The sequence below is a fragment of the Aplysia californica genome, unplaced genomic scaffold (genome assembly GCF_000002075.1).
Source record: "Aplysia californica isolate F4 #8 unplaced genomic scaffold, AplCal3.0 scaffold00247, whole genome shotgun sequence".
Classification (NCBI taxonomy): domain Eukaryota; kingdom Metazoa; phylum Mollusca; class Gastropoda; order Aplysiida; family Aplysiidae; genus Aplysia; species Aplysia californica.
The window spans coordinates 248,158-271,014 of record NW_004797517.1 but is presented as its reverse complement, the minus strand read 5'-3'; the positions used below and the strand labels follow the sequence as shown (position 1 = coordinate 271,014).

The 22,857-nt window shown below is 39.1% G+C and overlaps 1 protein-coding gene across 2 annotated transcripts; it reads right to left on the bottom strand.

Annotated features, from left to right (window-relative positions):
* Window positions 1–5,945: 5,945 nt before the first annotated feature.
* Window positions 5,946–22,831, bottom strand: LOC101846358 (non-structural maintenance of chromosomes element 1 homolog). Of its 2 annotated transcripts, XM_005100427.3 has the most exons (6): window positions 22,503–22,829; window positions 20,421–20,533; window positions 17,114–17,191; window positions 14,032–14,175; window positions 7,321–7,440; window positions 5,946–6,503 (listed from the first exon to the last, which is right to left on the bottom strand). In XM_005100427.3, exons 1-6 carry the CDS (start codon window positions 22,615–22,617, stop codon window positions 6,372–6,374), a joined length of 702 nt encoding a protein of 233 aa, XP_005100484.1. In that variant the 5' UTR covers window positions 22,618–22,829; the 3' UTR covers window positions 5,946–6,371. The 2 variants fall into 2 exon arrangements, with proteins under 2 accessions (XP_005100484.1, XP_035826179.1); XM_035970286.1 differs by lacking the exon at window positions 17,114–17,191 and having other exon boundaries at window positions 22,503–22,831.
* Between the last annotated feature and the right edge of the window lie 26 nt (window positions 22,832–22,857).

Sequence of the window (22,857 nt, the reverse complement as noted above, 5' to 3'; positions counted from 1 at the left end):
CTCTCTCTCTCTCTCTCTCTCTTTCGCTTTACTAGAAACCACATAGATCTATGTAGCTCAATTTTATCAAAACTCGATTATTGTAACTCCTTGTTATCAGGAATATCATTGGTAAAAGTTAAAAGACTTTAAACTGTCCAAAACAATGCTGAGCCTATAGTTTTACGGAAAATAAAGCGAGACTCGGCAAAACCTCTTTTTTTACGGACATTGCATTGGCTTCCTGATGAGAAAAGAATTGTGTGCAAGTTGGCCATCCTATGTCACAAATGTTTGAATGATGATGCACCATTATATTTATCAAATCTGTTGAGACTGTACATTCCAACTTGCAGTTTAGTGTCATCAGCTGACAAAAAGAAATATGTATTTTACCATCTATGACATAAAATTCAAACAATCTAGCATCTGCGTTTGTTGCCATTTTTTAGTCCAAAAGTTGCCACAAAATGGCAAAAGTTGCCATTAATTTTCAAGCTTTCAGCTAGCTGTGACGACGTAATATATTGGTAGAGGTAACTTAATCTAGATATCTATCGACGAAAGCACCAGAATTTCTTGTGCTCTGTTTTAAGCATCCAGAATATTATTTGTAGCCACTTAGAGTGGGGTTTTTTTTGTGGTGATTATGAGACTGACGCGCTACCTACCTACTGCGCTACCGAGGCCACACATAGAGTGAAAAATAAAGGTTTCACAACAGAATAAAATAAAAATTAGAACAGCACACAAACAACCGCAAAAAGTAACAAATATAAGGATGTGTGTCCACCTATCCGAAGATTGGCTGTTTGAACCCTAAACCCGTTTAATTTCAAGAAAAAATACAGGAGGTTGCATGTAAATTATGGAATCACCACACACAAGGGGCCTGCCAGAGTCAATATCTGTTTTGGTGGAGACACGCTCTAACATAACACATTTTTTTTTAAAATGTAGGAACGTCAAATGGTTAAATTAAAGGGCATTACGCTATAATATAAACACACACACAAATAGAGGACAATAACCCCCCCAAAATTAACACACCAACAAAGAGGGAAAAATAAAAGACCAACAGCAATAATAAATAGTATGTAATTTACTTATTATTATTCTTCGCGTGAAAATAGCTGTAGCCTCTATATGGACACCTTAAAATTATCAAAATACACGTCTATGTTATGAAGTAGCCTTTTCTTCTAAAATAAAAAAAGCAAAAATCGCGGCCGCAATAATGCCAAAAATCGCCGATTCGCAGGTCGCAGCCGCGACAAACGCAGATGCTAGAACAATGGGTGAAAAGGCATTTGAATATCAAGGCCCCAAGATCTGGAATGCTTTACCAAGTACTTTAACTTTAAGAGAGATCAAATATTTTGATCCATTCAAATGTCAGCTGAAGTCGTTTCTGTTTTTAAATGAATAAGAAGAATTGGACTAATTTTCTTTTACTTTTAGTCAGAACACAACGTTTTAGTTTTATGTAACATTTTGCTACTGTTGTATGTTGTACTGTATTGTAAAGCGCTCAGAGCCTGTGTACTTTATATTATTCGGGGTTGAGTGCTTATATAAATTTTAATGATGTCATTTATTATTATGTAATTGTATCAAGTCAATGCACTTTTTCATCCAATTTAGCCGGCGGTCAAACGCTGTGACCTTGTCCGCTTCGGCCAGAGTCCTTAACGCAACATTTGTTTAGAGCACAATAATTTCTTCTTCGACTTCCTATTGCTGTCCTTCAGCTTCAATTCTTTGAATTTGGGGAAGAGATAAAAGCTGCATGGTGTAAATCTCCAGATAGCGGGGATGTTCAAGGATTTCCCACTGCCGGGAGTCCAGGAGATCGGTGACCTTTGTTTGAGCAGTGTGCACAGGCGTGTTGTCATGATGGACCGATGGAAGACAACACCTTGCTCAAGAAGACCCGGCCGCTTTCTTCTGATCTGACTGCTGGTCTCAGCTTTGTTTAAGGAATTATCTTGTAGTAGGCCTAATATTAGTTAACATTGCATGATGTGCCAACGGGAACCAGCCTGTTCAAAATCAGACTTTTGTGTTTGAAAAACACAATGTGCATCATTTTCAAAGCACCTTGTTTGCGTCGAGCTTCTGGGGTAGCTGCGGTGATCCTGGGTTTCTCCATTCTGCTAATTGTCTTTTCAGATCTGGATCCCATGAATACACCCATAGTGTTGATTTTACAGAACAGGGAAAACTTACACTTATGTATTATCTCTGGGACAGACCTCGTACATGAGTATTACTATTATCTATTAGTATTATTAGGCGGTTAGGGGTTATTGGCTGATGAGCGTGCATGGTAAAAGTAGAGGTTGATGTTCGTTGTTGATGGTGGTGTAGTGCTTTCGGTGGGCGATCATGGTGGTAGTTTTGATGTTTTAGCTCCCATTGATGACTATGACGGTGGTTGTGGCGGCAGTGATGGTGATATTGTTTTCGCCATAATTGACATCGAGTAAGGCTTTATCAAGCCTGTAGTAAGGTAATTCAGCATCAGGAAGTAGGCCTACATGTAGTCGGACAATAGTAAGACGTAGAAGAAAGAAGTTGAAGGGGCAGACCACACCAGATCTCTCGACAACCATCCGCATGATCCCCGTGAGCGTGATAAATAGTTACAATGTAACACAAAGAATCATAGAAAAGAAGGAGCAAGGAATAATTACAGTGCAGAGCGAAGTAAGCAGCCTACCTAGCCCCCTGTAAACAGGGAACTCTGGACTTGGACTAGTGCATGCTACTTTTCAAAGCACCTTTTAATAAACAAGATGTCCGTTTGTACGCGATTTTGTACAGCAGATCTGTTGCATGCAGCATTTGCAAGAGATGTATGGTACTCCAGTTGAAGTTGAAGAGACTTTCTTGTACATATGTGTATGGGGCTAAGTTGTAACAAAACAAACACAGGAGTCGAAGCAGATATGATTCATGTTACATGTATCGTTTTCACTAAGAAGTACAGTATGTCTCAGTTCCTTACTTTCTGAAGGCCCTGTTTGAAATATTTGTTACCGTATGGCAAATAAAATATGTGGGCCCTACAACACATTGTCAGTTTTCTATTGCCCATTTTTATTCCCTTTTGTTTGTTTCTTGTTGATTTGTAAGGACAAGAGGTTGGTGGGCGCTCGGATGTGCTCTACTTCTTCTGTTTCCTGGTGTCGATAGTTCCATAAAAAAACAATAAACAATCAAGCACCCCGGTCAGGGCACAGGACAATGAAGACAAATCCCAGGAAAACAGCAGAGCCGACGGGTCCTGTGGGTTTTATGTTAGCCTACGATTGGCACATAGTATAGCCCAGGCCAGTTCAGGGACAAACCAATCAAACATTGATCGTCTTTATCTCCCATCCTTCTTTTTTGTGTTTGGTACTCTCTTGTAACACCTCAAATCTTCAGCACTTATATGACCTTATTGTGTTGCAAGGGCCGTAAAACTCTTACTAAAACTTAAAAAAACAAGAACAGGAGAGAGCGATAAGTCTAAATCTTAATTCATACGAGTGGAAAGAGCAGAAAACGACGATAGCAAAGTCAGAAAGAAGGAGAAAACCACTTCAAAGAACCCAAGCTCCAGTCAAGAAAGTTCACAAGTCGAGAAAAAATAGGTTTCTATGATAATTAAATCATCTGATTTTATTAACATGTGAAACAACAACAACAATAGAATCCAACTATAAGAAGAAAAAAATGAGGTTTGAATAAAGTGGAGTCCACTTATAACAAGTCCTGAAATAACGAGAAGTCTGTTATAAAGGCACTATTCTAAAACCCTGTTTTTTTTTCCTTCTTTATCTTTGAAAATAAAGACTGCTTATGGCGCCATCAGACGAACATATGAGTCGGTTATAGCGGAATATTGCTGCTGCTGTGCACAGCGCACAGGCCAATTATACATATATATTACAGTGGGTGTCGCATTCAACGAGGTCACATTCAACGAGAAATCGGCTCCAACGAGGCAATCCTTAATCCCCGATTTTTTTCTTCCATCCCTTTGTAAATGTACGTCCGCTTCAACGAGGTTGCAAACAGACCAAAGACGCTTTCAATGAGGTCGCGATAACCAGATAAAAGCAATTAGCGGCCCCAAACGAAGAATTTTTCGCCTTTCTCTCCATCTCACGCGAAGCACAAGACCCATCCTCGATTCCTAACACATTGTTTTGCTAGATCTGGTGTGCCTCCTAATATGGGCCCCAAAGCCAAGAGGATGAGCGAGGGTTAGCGTACGGTAGGGATGGGAGGGAGTGGGTGGGAACGCGACGCGGGCTGTGTGAAACTGGAATAACTCTTGTTAGGTCTAGATCGAGACCTTCATTTTTTTCAGTATTCTTTTCTTCCCCTGTTCAGAAAATCCAAGCACCCGTCTTTGCTTTATGTAGATCTAGGCCTAGATGTGAGAGGGTATGTTTCCTAACAAGAAAATGCAGAAATGACGGTCAGAACATAACTCAAACACGCGCACACTGATGCTGTTTGAGATTATCGTAATCAGGGGGAACAACTATTTTAATTACTGGTACTGGTACATCGTGTAATATAACAACTTGTTTCTTTTCTTTACTTTAGCTTTAGGCATGTTCAACAAGAGGTCTGATCCAACGAGGACAACGAGCCTGTCCCGGAAACCTCGTTGAATGCGACACCCTTGCCAGTTGAATAACTTTTGGTGATCAAGCAAAACAAAGAATGGGAGAGCTCATGTGTGCGAACAATGAATGAGTGGAGAGGGTATGGCATGCGCAGATAAGCAGAACGCATCGCGTGATAGGCCAGCCTAGTCTAGATTATCTAGGCCTACGATGCCTCTGACTTCTCCAATGCGGGGATGGAGAGGTCACAATGCTGTGATGTATGGAGCGAATGTGCAAGCAGATGGAACGCACCACAAGGTGTGGTGAGGTGGGGAACAACACAGCGGGCCAGTTAGCCTTGAGCCCTTTCTTTCTGATCGCCAACGTCGAGCTGTCAACATCGCTAGGGCTAAAGAAAGAAACCTGATTCGATTTTTGATCAAGTAAGACTTAGACTTATAGAGGTCATGTTGATCAGAATCATAATCAGGGGAGATAATAAAAAGAAATAAACAGAACACCAAACTCATAGATCAGGCCTACTTTATTTGCGTTAAATTTATTACGGCATCCTTTATACTTATAACGAGAATCCTGCTATAATAACGGACATTTCGCACTGGTCTCCTCCTTCTCATCATAACAGGATTCCACTGTACTAGATCTAGAAGATGTATTCAAAATTAGGTTTACGATCCACACAAAAATGGGACTCGATTACCTTACTTGAGAAAGTTCTGCCCTGCCTTATTAGGTCTAGATGTAAGAAAGCTAAGTTTTTAGAACTGAGAGACCCAACTTTCTGAGAAATATGAAGACTTGAGCGACATTAGTGTTCGCGAGTTGAACCCTTGACGCATAGAATTAGAATGATATCTCTACAAAACTAGTTCCCATCATCTTGGATTATAAAGCATTTCGATTCCAGTCAGCTGTGGGTTCGAATACTTGGGGACTTACGTTACCCCACAGTGTACAGATTGGATTAACGAGTGAATTTCCTCTTTGGAAAGTGGGGGCACAGAGTACCCTATGTCATAATATACGGATACGATAGTAAACACGACATACACGGATAGGGTTAAAAATCAGCATCTCAGAGAGAGAGAAAGAGAGAGAGAGAGAGTGAGAGAGAGAGAGAGAGACAGGGAGAGAGAGAGGGAGGGAGGGAGAGAGGGAGTGAAAGGGAGAGAGAGAGAGATAGAGAGAGACAGGGAGGGAGAGGGAGAGACAGGGAGAAAGAGAGAGAGGGAGGGAGGGAAGGAGGAGGGAGAGGGAGAGAGAGAGGGAGAGAGAGAGAGAGAGAGAGAGAGAGAGAGAGAGAGAGAACGTTTTTACGGAGCGGGTCGGAGCGGTTTGTAGCACATGAGACATCTATTTATTAACGTTCCGTCTTGTTGTGCGTATGCGTGAGTGCACTTAACCTTTGTAACATCTACTGCCATTGTAAATGACCAGGACAAATTTCCCCCTGCGAGATTAATAAAGATTGTCATTGTAATTGTCAAAAAACTTCAGAGGTATTGAGAGAGTAACTCGAAGGCTTGACTAACTGTATCAACTTCATCACATGCCAGCAGTCTGGTTTTACATGGACAGTAAAAAATAAAAAAGTTGTTTAGACCTGGACACAATAAAGGCAACCCGTTATAGGGAGGGTACATTATGCAAAGTGTCAAAGTGTCAAATTCAACAAAACTAATCTGTCAACTTCAACTTTGACAATGTCACAAAGTTTTTAAAGTCTATCCTCGACACAAGAGAAGGAAAAAAATCCCTTAGCTACAAAACCACTTCTCCCCACGGTGCTCGGCAGTCATAACTAGGGCATTTCCTGTCATCACCCTGTCTAGAGAACAGATTCTTGGCACACTGAAGATGAAGCTTCACTCCACAGCTGCTGCACGTCTCCCCCTGTAATGGAGCAACAAAGATTAGATCAGGCTTGACTTTACAAAAAGAGTTCACTGGGTTTTTTAAAGATGGGAGTGCTTATTTAGACCAACTAAAAATGTTTGATGTGTCCCGCCTGCGCGCTCATATGACCGTACGCTGCATGCAGTCGCGAACGCCGTAAAACACTTACCAAAAAAAAAAAAGAAGTGCAGCCGTCGTGTCACCGCGGCCACTGCATTATCTCGTACTAGAGACACAAATAGGGAATGTAAAGTAACTACTCTCACAAGGCTGCAAGATTATTCTAGAGTGATGTCCCATAATATACATCTGTTTCCTTTAAATTAGGATCACACAGTGTGCCACAAAAGTTGATGCCCCCTCAAAGTTATTGTTTGACGCATATAAATATATCCATAATTCAGGATAATTGATAGAGAAAAAATTTTAAGACATCAAAAGGAGAATGTCAAATTATACGAGTTATCCGTGATTTCAAGTTTTGCATCATGTTCATGTTATCTGTACCCAAAAGACCCACAAAAAAAAGGAAAAGACAGACTTGAAATTTAAAAAAAAGTCAAACAGTTCCAATCAAACACAAAAAAATTTCGTCATTGAGCACATGACAAAAGTTATTTTGAGTGAGGGCATATAAAAACTAAACAATGGGGGCTATTTCAAATGAAATTTAACAGAATAAAAGAAGCTTTGGAATGAACATTGAGACACACTTTCTGAGAATAAAAAGGAAGTGAGACAACTAAAGACAGTGAGAAAAGCACCTGTTAGTCTATTGAATTATGTACAGGTATTTCAGGCACACATAACTCACCAAAAGGCATATTTTGTCACAAATTCCACACGACTTCACATAGTCAGCATACACTTCCTTTAAATATTGTTCCAGTTCCAGTAAGGACCGAACAGACAAAGATATTTTCCCATTCTTATCCTGTAAAAAAAAAACAACAACAACGGGTGAGAAATCAGGAACATAACAAACACTGTATGTTGACAAAAGTTTCACAGCACTTGCAACACAATTTATAGAGTGTCAAAGATTAGAGGTTCAACAGTGGAAACCTGATATAACAGGGATGGTGGGACTAAAGAAATAGTCCTGTTATATCAGATCCCTCTTAAATCAGAAATGCGATAGAAATAGGGGCCTAAACATTTTTGGACTAATTCAGCTAGGTTTAGGGCAATCAAAGTCTGCAGCACACCGCAGCCATCTCTCGCATCAGGTAGAAGACATTCGGAGACATTTCCGGCGAGCACCCAGGAACTATTTGGAGACGTGCTTCGGGAATCAAACTGCATATTATTGGCTGCAGATCACACATATAGCCACTAAAACTTTCGCACATCAATTATTTTCAAGAAATTGTCAAAGCTAACTGTCAAATTATGAGTTAAAACACCCCCCTGTACCCCCCCCCCACCCCCGATTTATTTTACTTAGTCCAGAGACAAAAGCATTTTGATTGGTCTACCTCCTTCGGAGACATCCCCGGATAGATACTGTGCTCGCTTCACCCGCTGCATGTGCTTGCAGTGGCGTGGGCTTGCTCCATCACTGCGTTACTCTCTCTCTCTCTCTTTCTTACTTTTTACATATTGTTAAAGAGCCTTTGTTCCTGTTATAACTGATTGGGCTCCGATTAGGCCCTGTTATTGCCGATAACTTTTAATAGAGACAGAAGAGTAGGAAAAAAAGGGGACTTAAAAAATTTCTGTTATTACCGGATCCCTCTTATTACCAGGCCTGTTATACAGTAGTCTCCGCCTAATATCCCACCGCATATGATCCCAGTTCGCTTAAGATCCCGCTGTTTTAAGAAAACAGAATTTAACTATACAAAAGTCACCCCTAAGATCCCGCTCTGATTCACTCTGAAAGTCTACATTCGGCTAAGATTCCGCATTTCAGATCATAATTTGCGGAACAAAAACCCGTGCAGGACAGCCGATCAACCAAGAGTGAAAAGATGAGATCAATAAACTGTCCGTCGCGTCAAAGATCAGCCACTATCGTGAATGTGATCAGATACACGTTGTAAAACTCGATGAAGCGATACAATGTGAGCTCCAGACGGGATCACACCGGGGTGTGAACTGACCGACACGTTTGCTTTCCCCGAACATCGCACTCACACCTGGGCTCTCCCCCAAAACTTACACCACTCGCTGGGTGGGTAGGGCCTACACGTTCGCTCCTGGCGGGATCACATTGAACTGTGAACTCTTCCCTGACCATTGCAGAAGTTGTCTCTTCTCCTGAATTTGCGAGACAGGCTGAATTTTAATTGATGTATTCCCAACGTAATGGTGTGTAACGACAAAGGCGGGTTGTTTTTTTTTTGGGGAGACTCGGTCAGAGATGGAAAGCTATAAATTTTCTACAGGTAAGGGGGGGGGGCTACTGGATAAGCATAGATCTTGAGACTCATGATAGGATAATAAGTGAAAATAGCACGCCTCATCCCACTATGCACTGTGATAGGTCATCAAGGTTAACCACTCTTTGCTCGCCATACGTCATAAACCCACCAAGCGGTCACGTCAGTTCATTTTAGAGTGGAGGGAGACCTTTTTACAGATTGTGAGCCTTAGCATGGGTCACCATAGATTCTTCCCTGGGTTCGTCGGTTAAGATCCCGGTTCGTCTAAGATCCCGTATTTCCTTGCTCCCAAGCACCGGGATCTTTCGCGGAGACTACTGTATATGGTTTCCACTGTACTAAAGAGCAACATAAAGAGAAAAGAAGAAAGCGAGATAAGGATGATACATTTTTAAATTATAGTTTGAAAAAAGTTTTTAGGCGCTCATAACTCTGCATAAGACCGGTGAGGTAAGCATGTGATCCCTCATAACCCATAGGCCCCGCCCAGAACTCATACACAAATTGTAAGTGAGATGAGTGGTCACTGTTTACCCAATCTGTAACAAAGTAACAAAGGACGTCCAACATGAACTTGTTACAGAAGCGTCCCTCGTTCTCCGAGTGGTGGCAACCCATGTGTTTGTTTTAACATGGCACGCGGTCTTCCTCGTTTGATACATTTCGTTTTATTGTCACCCTTGTGTGCAAAATCAGCAACAAAATAAAAATTAAAAACTAAATATACAAACCAACAACAAAAACAACAACAATGCGGTTACTTTCGATTAGGACCTCAGATGGGAATGGTTTGTTTTCTTCATCTTAATCAGTCCTGCCTAAGACGGCCACCTGTCATATACGGCCACTTTTCTCATTGACAATGGGTGACCGTCTTACACAGGTTTGACTGTATATCGTAAAAATTTAGTAATAAATAAATTCAAAGGAGAACAAATTCTTTAAATCTATTTTTAAATAGGCCTGCTTTCTTAGGTTCTCCCAAAGGTTCGGACATTCTATCAGTATGTGTGTCTTTTAACTTATAGTAAAATCAGTATTGCATTTGACACAGGAAGGTTTTTCAACTCCCTGCAGGAGCCGTTTATGCCTATGGGAAATATGTCCAGTTTGGGCCTCGAAAATGTTCTTTTAGGTTTCAACAAACTTCCTTGAAAATTATGTGCTAAATCAAATGGCAGTACTCCCAAAGTTCTATTTCAAAGAGATAACTCCATAAAGTTTGTGACAGTCATGGGTCCCAACTCAGAATTTAAAAAAAAGGAGGAAGTTACTTTCCGGGAAATCGCGACAGAAGCCAATTTTCGCGAAACACGCATCATTATATACAGAACATAAACAGCTCAACTTCCACCTGAACAGAATAAACCCGGAACTTCCCCCAATGTGTCCCTTGTGTGACTATGCATATGAGACTGTGGAGCATCACCTGTTCCACTGCACACCCCTAAATGACATCATGCTACCCTTCTCCCTCCGAGACCTAACATAGACAACACACTCTATGGAACATTACAGCAACTGCAGAAGACCTGCACTTATCACTACATGGCATTGGACAGAAGGGCGACAGCCCAGCTGTTGCTGGATCGATAACAACAACAACAACAACATATACTGTTGAACCCTAGAATGCTGAAATAAAAACCATCAATTTATCAAAGAAAGGCTAGTTCACACCAATTTGAGGGTTTGGGAGATAATTTCAAGTAAGAGTCAGTTACCAAATATTTACAATCTTGATTATGAACAGAAAGTGGTGGCGCACTGGGGTCTTGTGTGACTTATTTATATTTTCATTTCATCACATTCCCCTGTTTATATATATATAAAAATGAATCTTGTATTGAGCCCGAGAAAAGGCCTAAAACCAGAATATCAACTGTCATGAACCAGTCTGGGTGTCATGATTCATATCATAGGCCTATAATAATATAATAAACGTGAAAGACAAAAATTAATGCTCAAACTCAAAGTCAAAGTAGAGTAGAAAAGCCCAAGTAGACCTATTCAGTGTGAGAGGAGTAAGAACTGTGGGAGGGCAAGGTGCAGTGACACTGAAAATCTGCGAATCTTGAACAGAAAGCTAAAATATAAAGAGATATAATTTACTGTCACCCGTCTAATGAAACGCGAACACAGTCTAAGTTCAATAACACGCTCACAAGTTATGACGGTTTCCGATTTCACACAAGGCCTTCACCAATATGCACTCTACTTTGGAGAGAGCTGTAGATTAGTAGTAATCAAAATTCTAAATATTAAAAATTTGCTTCCAGTTTCAGTTTTGTTGTCCTCTGGTGTTGCGTCCAGCCCTCCACCCATCCCCAAGTGTATCTATAAAAAGAATCAATAATCCACCCCCCCCCCCCTTTCCTGAGTCCTGCACTTCTCCCGCAGCGCTCAGAACGTGCGCAGGTGCACTGACTGGTCACAATGGCGAGCCTGACAAGACACTTGTATAACTTTCTTTTCTTTTTTTTGGTCCCCACAAGTGATAGCACAGTGATGAATATTGATTTATTTTCATGGCGACACCACATTTGTAATGCCGAACCTGCATGTTACAAATGTTGTATTATCAGACTATTACTGACAAATTTCTGGGTGGTAACGAAAGCAAAAGTAGATCTTGATTTTCTGGCCGAGCCTCGTTGTCACACACAATTCCGCTTGCCGCCTTAGCCGCCTGTTCTCAAGAAACGTACTCTCAGACCATAAAGCCGAATTAATATATCACAATCGCTACTGGCAGAAATAAACTTAAAGACGTTATTGAATTCGGTATTGAAATATTAGAGATCTTTTATGTATTTTCCCTGGTCTCTTCGATTTTTTTCAAATTCGCGGGGCCGGGCAGTCACCCTGCTCCCAACAACTCTCTTTCCTATTGGCCCGTTGTAGCGGTAGCAGAGTTAAGCGGAGGAAATGGCGGTAGCGGAAATCTGCTAAATAGCAGAATATTGAGACCCATGAACATTGTGAGCCAAAACAATTCTTTAAAACAATTTTGATATGTTTTTGCTCCTTTCCACAAAATGCTAATTTTTAGGCTTTAAAAGCTCAAAACTCAAAAACCATTCAACATAAAGACGTGAAATTTGGAGGGTAAAGGCACCATGCAATTTCAAATAAAATGACTCTTTCTAATTTTGAAATAATACATTTTTAATGATTTTTTTAACTTTGTTATTTTGACTATTTTTTTCCTTCCCTAATTTATACAAGTTTTCGAAAAGTAATAAAATTATTAATATTTATAATTTCAAGAAATGCTACCCTCATTTTCTTAAGATTTGTGTGCAGATTACAAATAAGCATGGATGACTTTTTAGTTTTTAGCTTTTGAAAATGGTCCATCAGATAACCTGGTTTCACTCTAATTTACCATTTCTGTTACAGTTACAGTGGAACTCGGATTCAACGAGATCGGATTCAACATAAGGAGATGGATTCCCTGTTTTTTTTCTTCTTTAAAATAAAAAAAAATAACCTGGATTCATTGAACACTTAAATCAGCAAGCTCCGATTTAACAAGGTCGCTTCCAGGGTAAACAGCCCCCGCAAACATGGCTTCACTCATTTTACTCCCACAATGAACTTTATCTATTCCCAGAATTCATTCATTGCACCTGCATCATGAACCATTATTCAAACGCATCACAGTCTTTTTTCCCTCGGCAACTGATCATTGCTACAATAATAAGCTAGTCTTGACGTAGATCTACGTAATGAATTGTGCGCTGGTCTATGGAATCAAAAGTTGCCGTATGCTAGGCTCTACATAGCAACACAACATTTTGGTAAAGAATCGAGATGACACAGGCGTGTGCATTTGAACGATTCGGTCTTCTTTTTTACACAGCTCATAATATGCAGGCATTTCAGGCACTACTTGTGACTTCTCTTTATACATTACTTGCTCAGTGCCTGTAATTATCTACACAAATCCTCGTGTTTGCTATAATGAACACTTGGATTCAACGATATTTTAGGTCAGGCCAGGCGACCTCGTTGAATCCGAGTTCCACTGTATGACATTAGATAAATTAGAATGTTTTAAAGTCAAGGGAACTTGTGTCGTGCCATTTTTTGGTAGACCTAACCAAATGGAATTTTCACTGATTGCTAAAGTAAAAACTTGTACTCTACTTCAACTACAGTACCAGGTACTGACTTCTCGAGAGACAGATGACTTTTGAATGGGCAGTTTCTGGACTGTGTGCATCGACAATGCATATTTTGTTGGTGTGGAAAATAGCCAGATTGGTTGGCATAGTGTGCAGTGAGTGATAGGAAATACATGTAGGGCATTTATGGAACAGCCTAGTCTTGATGAAGTTAGTTTAGGGAAGAAAAATGCATGAAACCACATCAACGGGGGCTGATCGCCCTGTAAATTGCATTTACCAAGTCACTTGCTCCCTAAAATCGATTATTTTTTGGATTCTAATTAATTTTTTAAAGGGAGTGTATACAGACCCGGTAACCGGGAACAAAGTCACAAAGTATACAGACCCGGTAGGGGAACTCTTTTGAGATTTCGGAAAGTTTCAGTGCCCTCTTGGCTCAGGGACTTAAAGTAACCCCAAGGACCCAAGGAGCTTAGGTTCATCTAGCTCTATGGCCTAGGTCTAGATCTAGACAGACAGACATAAATCATTGATCTAGTTGCGAGGTTAGCCTAGATCTAGATGTAAATGAAGATTGCAGATGTCTTTTCGATGAACGATTGTTTTTCCCCCATTTTTGGAGTTGGAGGAATCACAATTTGAAGAAAAGAACAAAGTCATAATTTCAATCGAGCAGTCACCCCCCCCCCTGCTCTCTCTCTCTCTCTCTCTCTCACACATACACACACACACACACACACACACACACACACACACACACACACACACACACTACCGGGTCTGGTCGCTGAAACTTTCCGACATCACAAAAGAGTTCCCCTACCGGGTCTGTATACTTCGTGACTTTGTTCCCGGTTCCGTCTGTATACACTTCGTTTTTTAAAACCCAGAATCCTTTTCCTATCTTTGAATTCCAGCTATCATTCAATCCAAGTTTCAATGTATTAGTATTAGCCCATCCCCGTTCCCCATTAAAAAGCACATAATAGAAAGTACACTCAATACCTTTTTAATCCACTTATCCCTTTCCAGTTTTTCAAAGAAAATCTCAGCATCTTCTTTGCCCATCTTTTTCTCCAGCCTCTCTGTGAGATTCACTGCAGCAAGAGATCCAACCTTGCCATCCTCTGTGTTCACAATCTGTTCAACCTGTTGACACAATGAAAAATAATGCTTTGGTTTTTCTTCAATAGCGTATTCACTTTAGTCTGACTGCGATTAAAATAAACAAATCCAGCTCATTCATTAACTTGCCGATGTCTGTGTAATTTTTGATGATACTATTGTAGAGAAGGGACCAAACACTTAAAAATAAAAATCTTGATTCCGTAATAAAAAGTTTGTCTACTGGGGATGTGTATAAAACACCACTCTCTGGGTGCATACACAGGATCACAACAATATGAATATTACAAGATTTACAATAACCTAGCTTACAAATTGCTCATTTTGAGACAGCCACGCTACCCTGCCCCCACATTTCAGTGCTGTTAGTTTGCAAGTTGCCTCCCATAACTCAAGATATGTCCACCAAAATCTTAAAAAGTAGATCTACTCTCTCGTCTGTTCAACTGTCTTTCACTGATGTGCGTTAAAGTGTGGTGTTACCGGTACCGGCAATGAAAAAGGTCAACTTTTTATGTTTCAGGGTATGCTGAAAATCCCCTTTGATTTTTTTACCTGCTTCGGGCTAACATTGCAGAACATGCTATGGAACCTTTGTTTGCAGTGACATTATTAATGGGTTTTAAGACTCTGTTGGTCGTTCAACCTTTAAATCCGCACGCAAAGGTCTGAGAATATTAAACAGAGCAACTTGTCTTTATCCCATCTTAATTAACTCTGCCGTCTTATGACAAAAACGTATGTTGTCACGCTGTGGAATCAGGCCTTCGTCAATTTTTGAGCATGTGGAGTTATAGGTACCATCTAAAAGATGATTTATTTGCCTTACTTTCAATGAAATAGATTCATCTATCTTGCATAGAACCTGAGATTGAGATATTTGTGATTGAAAAAAGTGGTTACAGTGGTGAAAGATACGAGAAAAAGGCCGCCAAAGTTTGGTAACTCCAACAGCTAAAGAGTTTTTAAAAACAGAAAAATGACATATTTTATGCCTTTAATTAATGTTCTTCAGTAAAATTCACATGAAAATTTGTTTTTATATGGACATAAAATAATAAAAATTCAATAAAAACTTCCAAACTGGCAGAAAATTGCCTGTTTTTCCGATTTCTGTATTTTGTCGAGCACCTGATTTCACCACGCTGCCTCATGTATGTGCAACTAGATCTAGGACAAGTAGTGTTTTTACACAGAGGAGAAATTCCTTTTCATGGCACGTTTTTCTATCTTGGTTTTATTGGTGTACGATTAAAATTAAGAAAGTTTTGGGCATTTTGAAAATATGCGTTGTGACCTAATTACATATGAGCCTTTCCTCAAACCTCAGCACTGAAAGGGGGACATGAGGCATATGAATTCAAAATGAGACAAGAGCCTCAAAATAATGGAGTTTCACAAGCTTTTATTATGCATTTTCAGAAAACAATACTGTCTAGGAAACTGACATTTCCATTGAAAAAATTTCAAGCAATTTTATAAATCTTTGTCAATCTTATGGACAATAATTCTCACAACATGAATGTCTATCTCACATTAGAATAATGGAAGTTTTCTTTAAATTCAGCCAAATTCAATGTGCCTTTAGGTTAGGGTACAAATGTGGTATTTGAACACATAATTCACTTTTCAAGATAACCACATTAAGTAGACACCTACTAAATACAGTGGAACTCAGATTCAACGAGATCGTCCGGCCTGACCTTCAATTTCGTTGAATCCGAAAGTTCGTCATAACAAACATGAGGTTTTTATGTATATTATTATCGACACAGAGCAAGTAATGTATAATGTATTTGACTTTCTCTATCAAAAGTAGTTTGGTTTCAAATGAAAGGCAGTTTCGTTTCTTGGATGCCACACCTGAAAAATTCTGTTTTCTTAAAACAGCGGGATCTTAGGCAAACCGGGAATCATAAGTGGTGGGATCTTAGGTGGGATCTTATAATAATTATATAAATATAAGTAGTCGAACCTGCCTTAACGAGACTTGAGTAAGGCGGAAACCTGCCATAACAGAATCTCCCTGCTCCCCCCTTGATAAATTCCTTTTTCAAACATAAACCTGTCTAACGTGGAAATGGAAAGAGAAATTCCTGCCCTTCGAACAATTCTTAAATGTCTAAGAACAAAACTACCAAGTTTGGTTCTATCGGCTCTAGCTTTTATGTGAAAGGGGACAACTGGCACAATTTGAAGGTAGAATTTTGAGGGGCATAAGATACAACATTCCATCTAAAAACTGAGAATGAAAATGAAAATAAATTACTATATATATCAGTATCCATGTAGCTTTTGTTCACTCGTCAAAACTAGTTAAGGGGAAATAGTAAAAACACAAGAGTTTGTGATATCACGACAGGGAACAGCACACCTGTCCACAAACCTCAACTCACTGCAAATTCACAATAGCAAAAAAGCAGACAAGGCAAAGCACAAGCCTGCTTGCAAGCCTATGGTGCCAGCCACTTACTGCTCGCAAGCCTCCAATTCATCGAGTAGACTCCAGCTATAGGCCCTACCCTGGTCTAAAGAAGCAAGACGGCACAATGTCAGTAGTGTCCTGAAACACATTACATGCTCACATATAGGGCTTAGGCCAACGTGAACTGGCTACACAGGCAATAGACCATGACCAACCGAAGGTCGCACGGCAGCTGTACGTTCACTATCCTTGCGCGACTATACAAATACCACCATTTTTTCTCCATTATTCTTACACTGTTTTCACCTATATTAAAAATTCAAGATTGTGATGCAAATCCACACCCATATGAGGACACACGCCAAAGTGAAATTTAAAAGATAGACCCACAAATTAAAGCTGACTTTAAAAATAAAACAAGACAGACAGAAACAAACGATTAATTAAAGCTGAACGTCAAACAGGTTTCTGTTTGCTCTAGGGGCTGTTAGTGTGGGTGTGGAATTCCACCCAGCTTCCCATACTCGTCAATCTCACCAATTTTTTGAAGAGCTCTAATTCATTCAGAGTGTAAGTACTTGAAAGTCTGGAAATAGGAGTTTCAACTGTGTTCACCTGGTGAAGACAATCATTCCATAAGAAAAGTTAGACAACATTTTGAAGTAAAAACATCAATACAGAAAAGAATATCTCAGGATCAAAAGGAAAACTTTTAAAAAGGCATGATTAAACCAAAAAAAATAGGCCACGGCTACCAACCCCCCCCCCCAACAAAACAGAGAAAGACAATGCATCCAAGTTATCAACAATATTCAGTCGAACTTTTAACCTTTCAAAATCATGACTTACATCAGTCCAAACCAAAAACTGCTCTTCCATTCTAACAACAAAACATAGTATGTACTCACTGGAAAACTAACAAGTAGGATTAGGTTTGTCAATTTCGTCAATCCAGTTAATGACCTTACTTCTTGCTTTCCCACGCTCCCTTTGTTAAATGCAAAAATCATAGTTTCTAAGATTTCAATTGTTATACTTTAAATAAAAGTATACAAATGTAAATGATTTGCCAGCAAATTATATGGAGTTCTGGAGTTCAAGAAAAAACATTAATAGCATGGTCAATTGTTTTGTATTAGTAAGAGTTTTACTGTGCTCGGAACTGCATAAGGTCATAAGAGCGCGCAAAAAAAGGCTGGTTCTGTTCGCAACAGTACACTGCACAGCCTGATTCTGGACAACACTGCTACTAAAATGCAAAAAATTTGATGTGTATAAATTAATTTTAAACGACTTTTTAAATAACATTAAAAATTTTGAACAATTCTATTCACAACTTTCCATAAAGGCCAATGGCCTTTATAAAATCCAGAATTCTGTTGGGATCAACGACGAAAAACAATTTTTGCATCTGAAATATTTCCTTCGGGTCTCTCCAAAGTTAAAATGAGTCTGCTGGTAAAATCTGTGTCGCATCCGACACAGAACGGCTTCTCATCTCCCTGAAGGAGGTATTTATGCGTTAGCGATGTGTGTCCGATGCGTAATCGAGTAAAAATGACTTTGTCTCTTCTGGAGAGGCCCAAAGGGTTTCGCGGTCCTGGTTTGGGCTTAATGTTGTGAAGTTTGTTTTTTACTTGCTTTTTCCAATGAGTCTCCCACAGATTGCAGGTGTAGTTTTTTACTTTATTTTTAAAGTCATTCTGTGGGAGAGTGTTCGTCGTTTATCCCAACAGAAGGGACAAAAATTCCTTCGCCAGGACGTCCACTTGCACATTTCCTCGGATGCACCAATACGATACTTTTCCCGGTTTCAGCCAAAACGTGTATTTTTTGTTGTAACCTAACTATTTTTGGGTGTAAGAGTGTGTAGTCTGTAAGTGAGGTGATGCAAGACAGTGAGTAAGATAGGATAAGGAAAGATTTGTCAGGAGAATTTTCTACGGAGTCCAGTACCATGTCAATGGCAGTGGCCTCCGCAGAGAAAATGAAGGCTTCTGGAAGGAGTCTCCTCTGGTGTGTAATGTTTGAGGTTAGGGCAGCGGTGCCCACAGCGGAGTCAGATTTATAGCCATCTGTGAAGATTAGCTCAGCACCTGGGTATTTTTCTATAAGTTTTTTTGTATTCTGCTTTAAATGTTTTGGTGTTTGCGCTTGCTTTGGTGTGTGTGGTCAGCTGTAAGTCTATATTTGCCTTGGTGAGGTGCCACGGAGGGAGTACAGGGGAAAGAAATTGTTGGATGTCCTGTTTGGAAAATTATGTTTTTAAGGTCCTCAAGGACTCTGAGGCCGAAGGGTTTGATGAGTTTTTTGTTGTTTTGGAATTTGTTAATGGTGTCTGGGTTTGTTCTGAAAATACAGTCATGTGCTGGGTTCTCTGGTGTTGAGCTTTGTTTAATTGCTTATTGTAGTGAGAGTTGTGTGCGTCTGAGTGTGAGTAATGGTATGTTTGCCTCCGCCAGGAGGCGGTTCACTGGAGAAGTGCGGAAAGCCCCCAGGGCGAGGCGGAGTCCTTGGTTTTGTACTGGGTCTAGCATTTTCAGGATGTGGGGTTTTGCCGATCCATAGACCTGACAGCCGTAGTCAAGCCTGGATCGGACAAGGGAAATGTATAGGTGAAGAAGGTGTTTTGAGTCCCCGTCCCACTCCGGATGCGATAAAATTTTCAAAGTTTTTAACGCTTTCTGGCACCTCACACGGGGGTCTTTTATGTCTGGAATAAATGTGAGTTTCTAGTCAAATATAATGCTGAGGAAACGAGCCTGGTTCCGGACGGGAATCCTTTCCCCGTATAGTGTCAAATCTGGCTCCAGTATACGTCTTCCTGATCAGCAACAGTCTACTGCGACCGTCATTGATGGGAAAAACAATCATATCTCATTGGAAACAATCGAGGCTTACCTGTAAGGTGATGATTGTTTTTATTTTGACGATCTGTCGTCAGGAACGGAGCGGTAACATGCCCTCCCAACCCCTCCCGTTAGCATCAGAGATGTTTCTGACTTATTATATGAAATATCAGCTTGATATTCCATTTTATGTATACATACATATTCAAAGAAAAAGGTGGGTATCACAACTGTGACTGGCTAAAGTGTGACTGGTAAGGCATGATGGTCATCCCATGTTACCACTTCGTTCCTGATGACAGATCGTCAAAATCAGAAACAATCATCACCTTACAGGTAAGCCTCGAGTGTTCCTCTAATTATTGTCTATAATTCATACACTGGGAGTAGTACTGTCGTTGAGCACAGAGATAAAATAAAACTGAATGACAAAGATGCTGAACCGGAAAAGCACAAACTAACTCTTCAATTAAAGAGATCAATTACCGTCGAGAGAAATGGTAGACCAAATAAGCATTTCCTTTTCCACCTATCCGTATGTCATGTTTTACTATCGTACCCATACGATGTGGGGAACTCTGTGTCCCCACTTTCCAAAGAGGAAATTTACTCTTTAATCCGATCTGTACGCTTTGCATAGCAGTCTGTCAAAACGATTTTTTGAGAAATACAGAAAGTTTCAAACAGATCTTCCCACTTGCAGTATTCTAAAATGTGAAGAATACAACCCCTGGGGTACAAAATGACCCCAGGCGTACGGATAAGGTTAAATTGTTGGGTTTTTTAAAACCATTTTTTACCCAGGAATTTTGATTTATTTTAAATGCTAAAAGATCACAGGTGGTGTTTTGTTATGAAATTGGAACACTGACAAAATTAGAGATTGTTCACAGTATCACAGGAAAAGTTTATACTTGAGTCACCTAGTAACGCTCATAAAGTTATGCAGCTCAGGGCAACAAAAAGTACAGATGATTAATTATAAGGTTACATACCAAGCAGTAATGACTTTGTCCATCGTCTTCTTGAATTCCTTTCTTTATTTCAAGGTTGAAAGGAGCCACAGACTGATTTATCGTCAAGATAAATGTTCTCAGATCCTCCTCATCTGTAAAGAATTGAAAATCGAAATTGCACTTTTACTTTTATAAATTTAATTAATTAGGAATCAATCCTTTCAGCAGCAGATAAAAATACAGTCTAGATAGAGTGAAATTTGAAAGAAAAATGAAGAAAATAGAAAACAAAAAGTAAACAAGACTTCAAGACAAGGGACAAGGAGAAGAGAAAAATGATCAGCCATCCTTACCGATAGAGTTGATGGGCTGATGGGCCGGCGTGTAAGTCTGACCACAGTGCCTTGAAGTGTTCTTTCACATTAAGGTCCCAAATGTTTCCCACTTTCATATAAATTTTAAAATTTTTTCTAACTTTGTAATTTAGAGATTTATTATATTATATATCAAATTAAAGCTCTTTAATTAAAAGAGGAATTCAATGTATACAAAAGAGTCAGCGCAGGCAAAATATAGACAAAAAAGCAACTTTACTTCAAAACTTAGGAAACACCCAGGTCAAATCCACAAAAATGTTAAAATTTTAATGCCAAAAATTTTATTCTAAATCAACATCCTTAACATTTTTTTAGTCCAAAAAAAATATATAGATCTAGATCTAGCATCAAAACGTTGGTCAGTGTGAGTCTGAAGCAAAGAGAATTCAAACACCAATTCATACAGACTTACACAGACTGAATCATAGAAATGGCTCCAAATGTTCATAATTTTTGAAATTTTAACAAAATATCAACTGGCACTAAAACTGTAGGCCTATGCATATTTTACTTAAACAAATAGCTAGAATTATGATTTGAATAAGTTGAAAGTACAAAAGATGAAGTTGTCTCAGTGGAAAATACAGTCTTACTAGACTTGAAAATGACCTTGACTTTTCTTGGTCAGGAAACTGTCAAAATCAACTACAAACTTTTTAAAAAAATTTTTAAGCCAAGTACTGGTTTCTATTTTCACATGTATACATATCAGGGATTTAAAGATTTTATAATAGAATACAAAATATTGTGAGTCTGGTGAAAGTTGGGAATCAATTTTTAGAGATGTTTTGTGGCCCTCGCAACAGCATAAAGTCATATGAGTGCCAGAAGATTAGGCGTTACAAGAGAGTAAGAAACATAAAAAAGAAGAAGGGGAGACAAGGACGATAGATGTTTGACAAGAAAGAGGGAGCAAACCACACCAGAGCATCCGCCAACCACCCACTGGGAATCAATGTATAAGACTGGATTTGGGTGTTTGCATCTACATGTATTTAAAATGACCTTTGACTCATAAATAAAGCAAAGACACATTTTAAAAAATTTCCTGTTTCAGTTTCATAGTCATTCCAACAATAAAATTTTTTTTAAAAGAGCAAAATGACATTTATTGGGTGTTTTATTTTCAAAATGACAATCTCAATTTGTCTCACAGGCGCTAAGGGTAAAATCCGCTATAAATAAGCTAGATTCTAATTTCTAGTGCTGTATAGTTACTGTGCTAACTCAAGGTGTGAGTTGCAGAAATTACATTCAAAATGTTTTAATTTGGATATATAAATCTACATTTTAATTTCATTGTATGCTGTGATTCGTTCAGATGACAAGCAGTGTGCTTGCTGTAATTTATCAAAATATTAAGATGTAGATCTCTAGAATTATTTTAAAAAACAATCTGTCCCCGTATAATTAGGCCAAATTATGCACACACAAAAAAGTAAAATTATGCAAAAATTATGCAAGTTACCGTAACACCATTCGCGACATGTTTTGCACTTTTTCAACACGAAGTTCATGATTTTCATGTTTTATGTACAGAAAAATTGAAAACAGAACATATCAGTATCATTAATTTGTTGTGTATTTGGAAAAGAAAACAATACACATCAGTAACAAAAAAAACAACTAAAACCAACAACCAAAAATAATCATCTCTGTAACTTTCGGCTGTACAATCTAGATCTAGATCTAGATATCTAATCTACATCTAAATCTAGATCTAGAATCTACCCTCATACTTTACCTTGCCCTTGAAATCTGTCTTTGCTTTGACTAAAAATTGTTTTCACTTCTTTGGCATTCAAAATGCCTTTAGACATAAAATGTTGCAACGTAAATCGATGGCCGTCATTCATCATAGTCTAATAGATTCTAGATTTTAGATCTAGATCTAGACTAATACGATTGGTAGTCTAGTTTCTGTTTTAAATTGAAATTAGATCTAGATCTAGATTCTAGATCTTGAGATCTAGATTAGTATCAATTTTAATAACTAAAAACAGCACCGCTCAGACTCAACAAAAGATACACTGTCTTCACTTTCACTTTCACTTTTCACTCTTCACCAGCGTTGCCAGATTATTTCCAGTTTCCAGGCT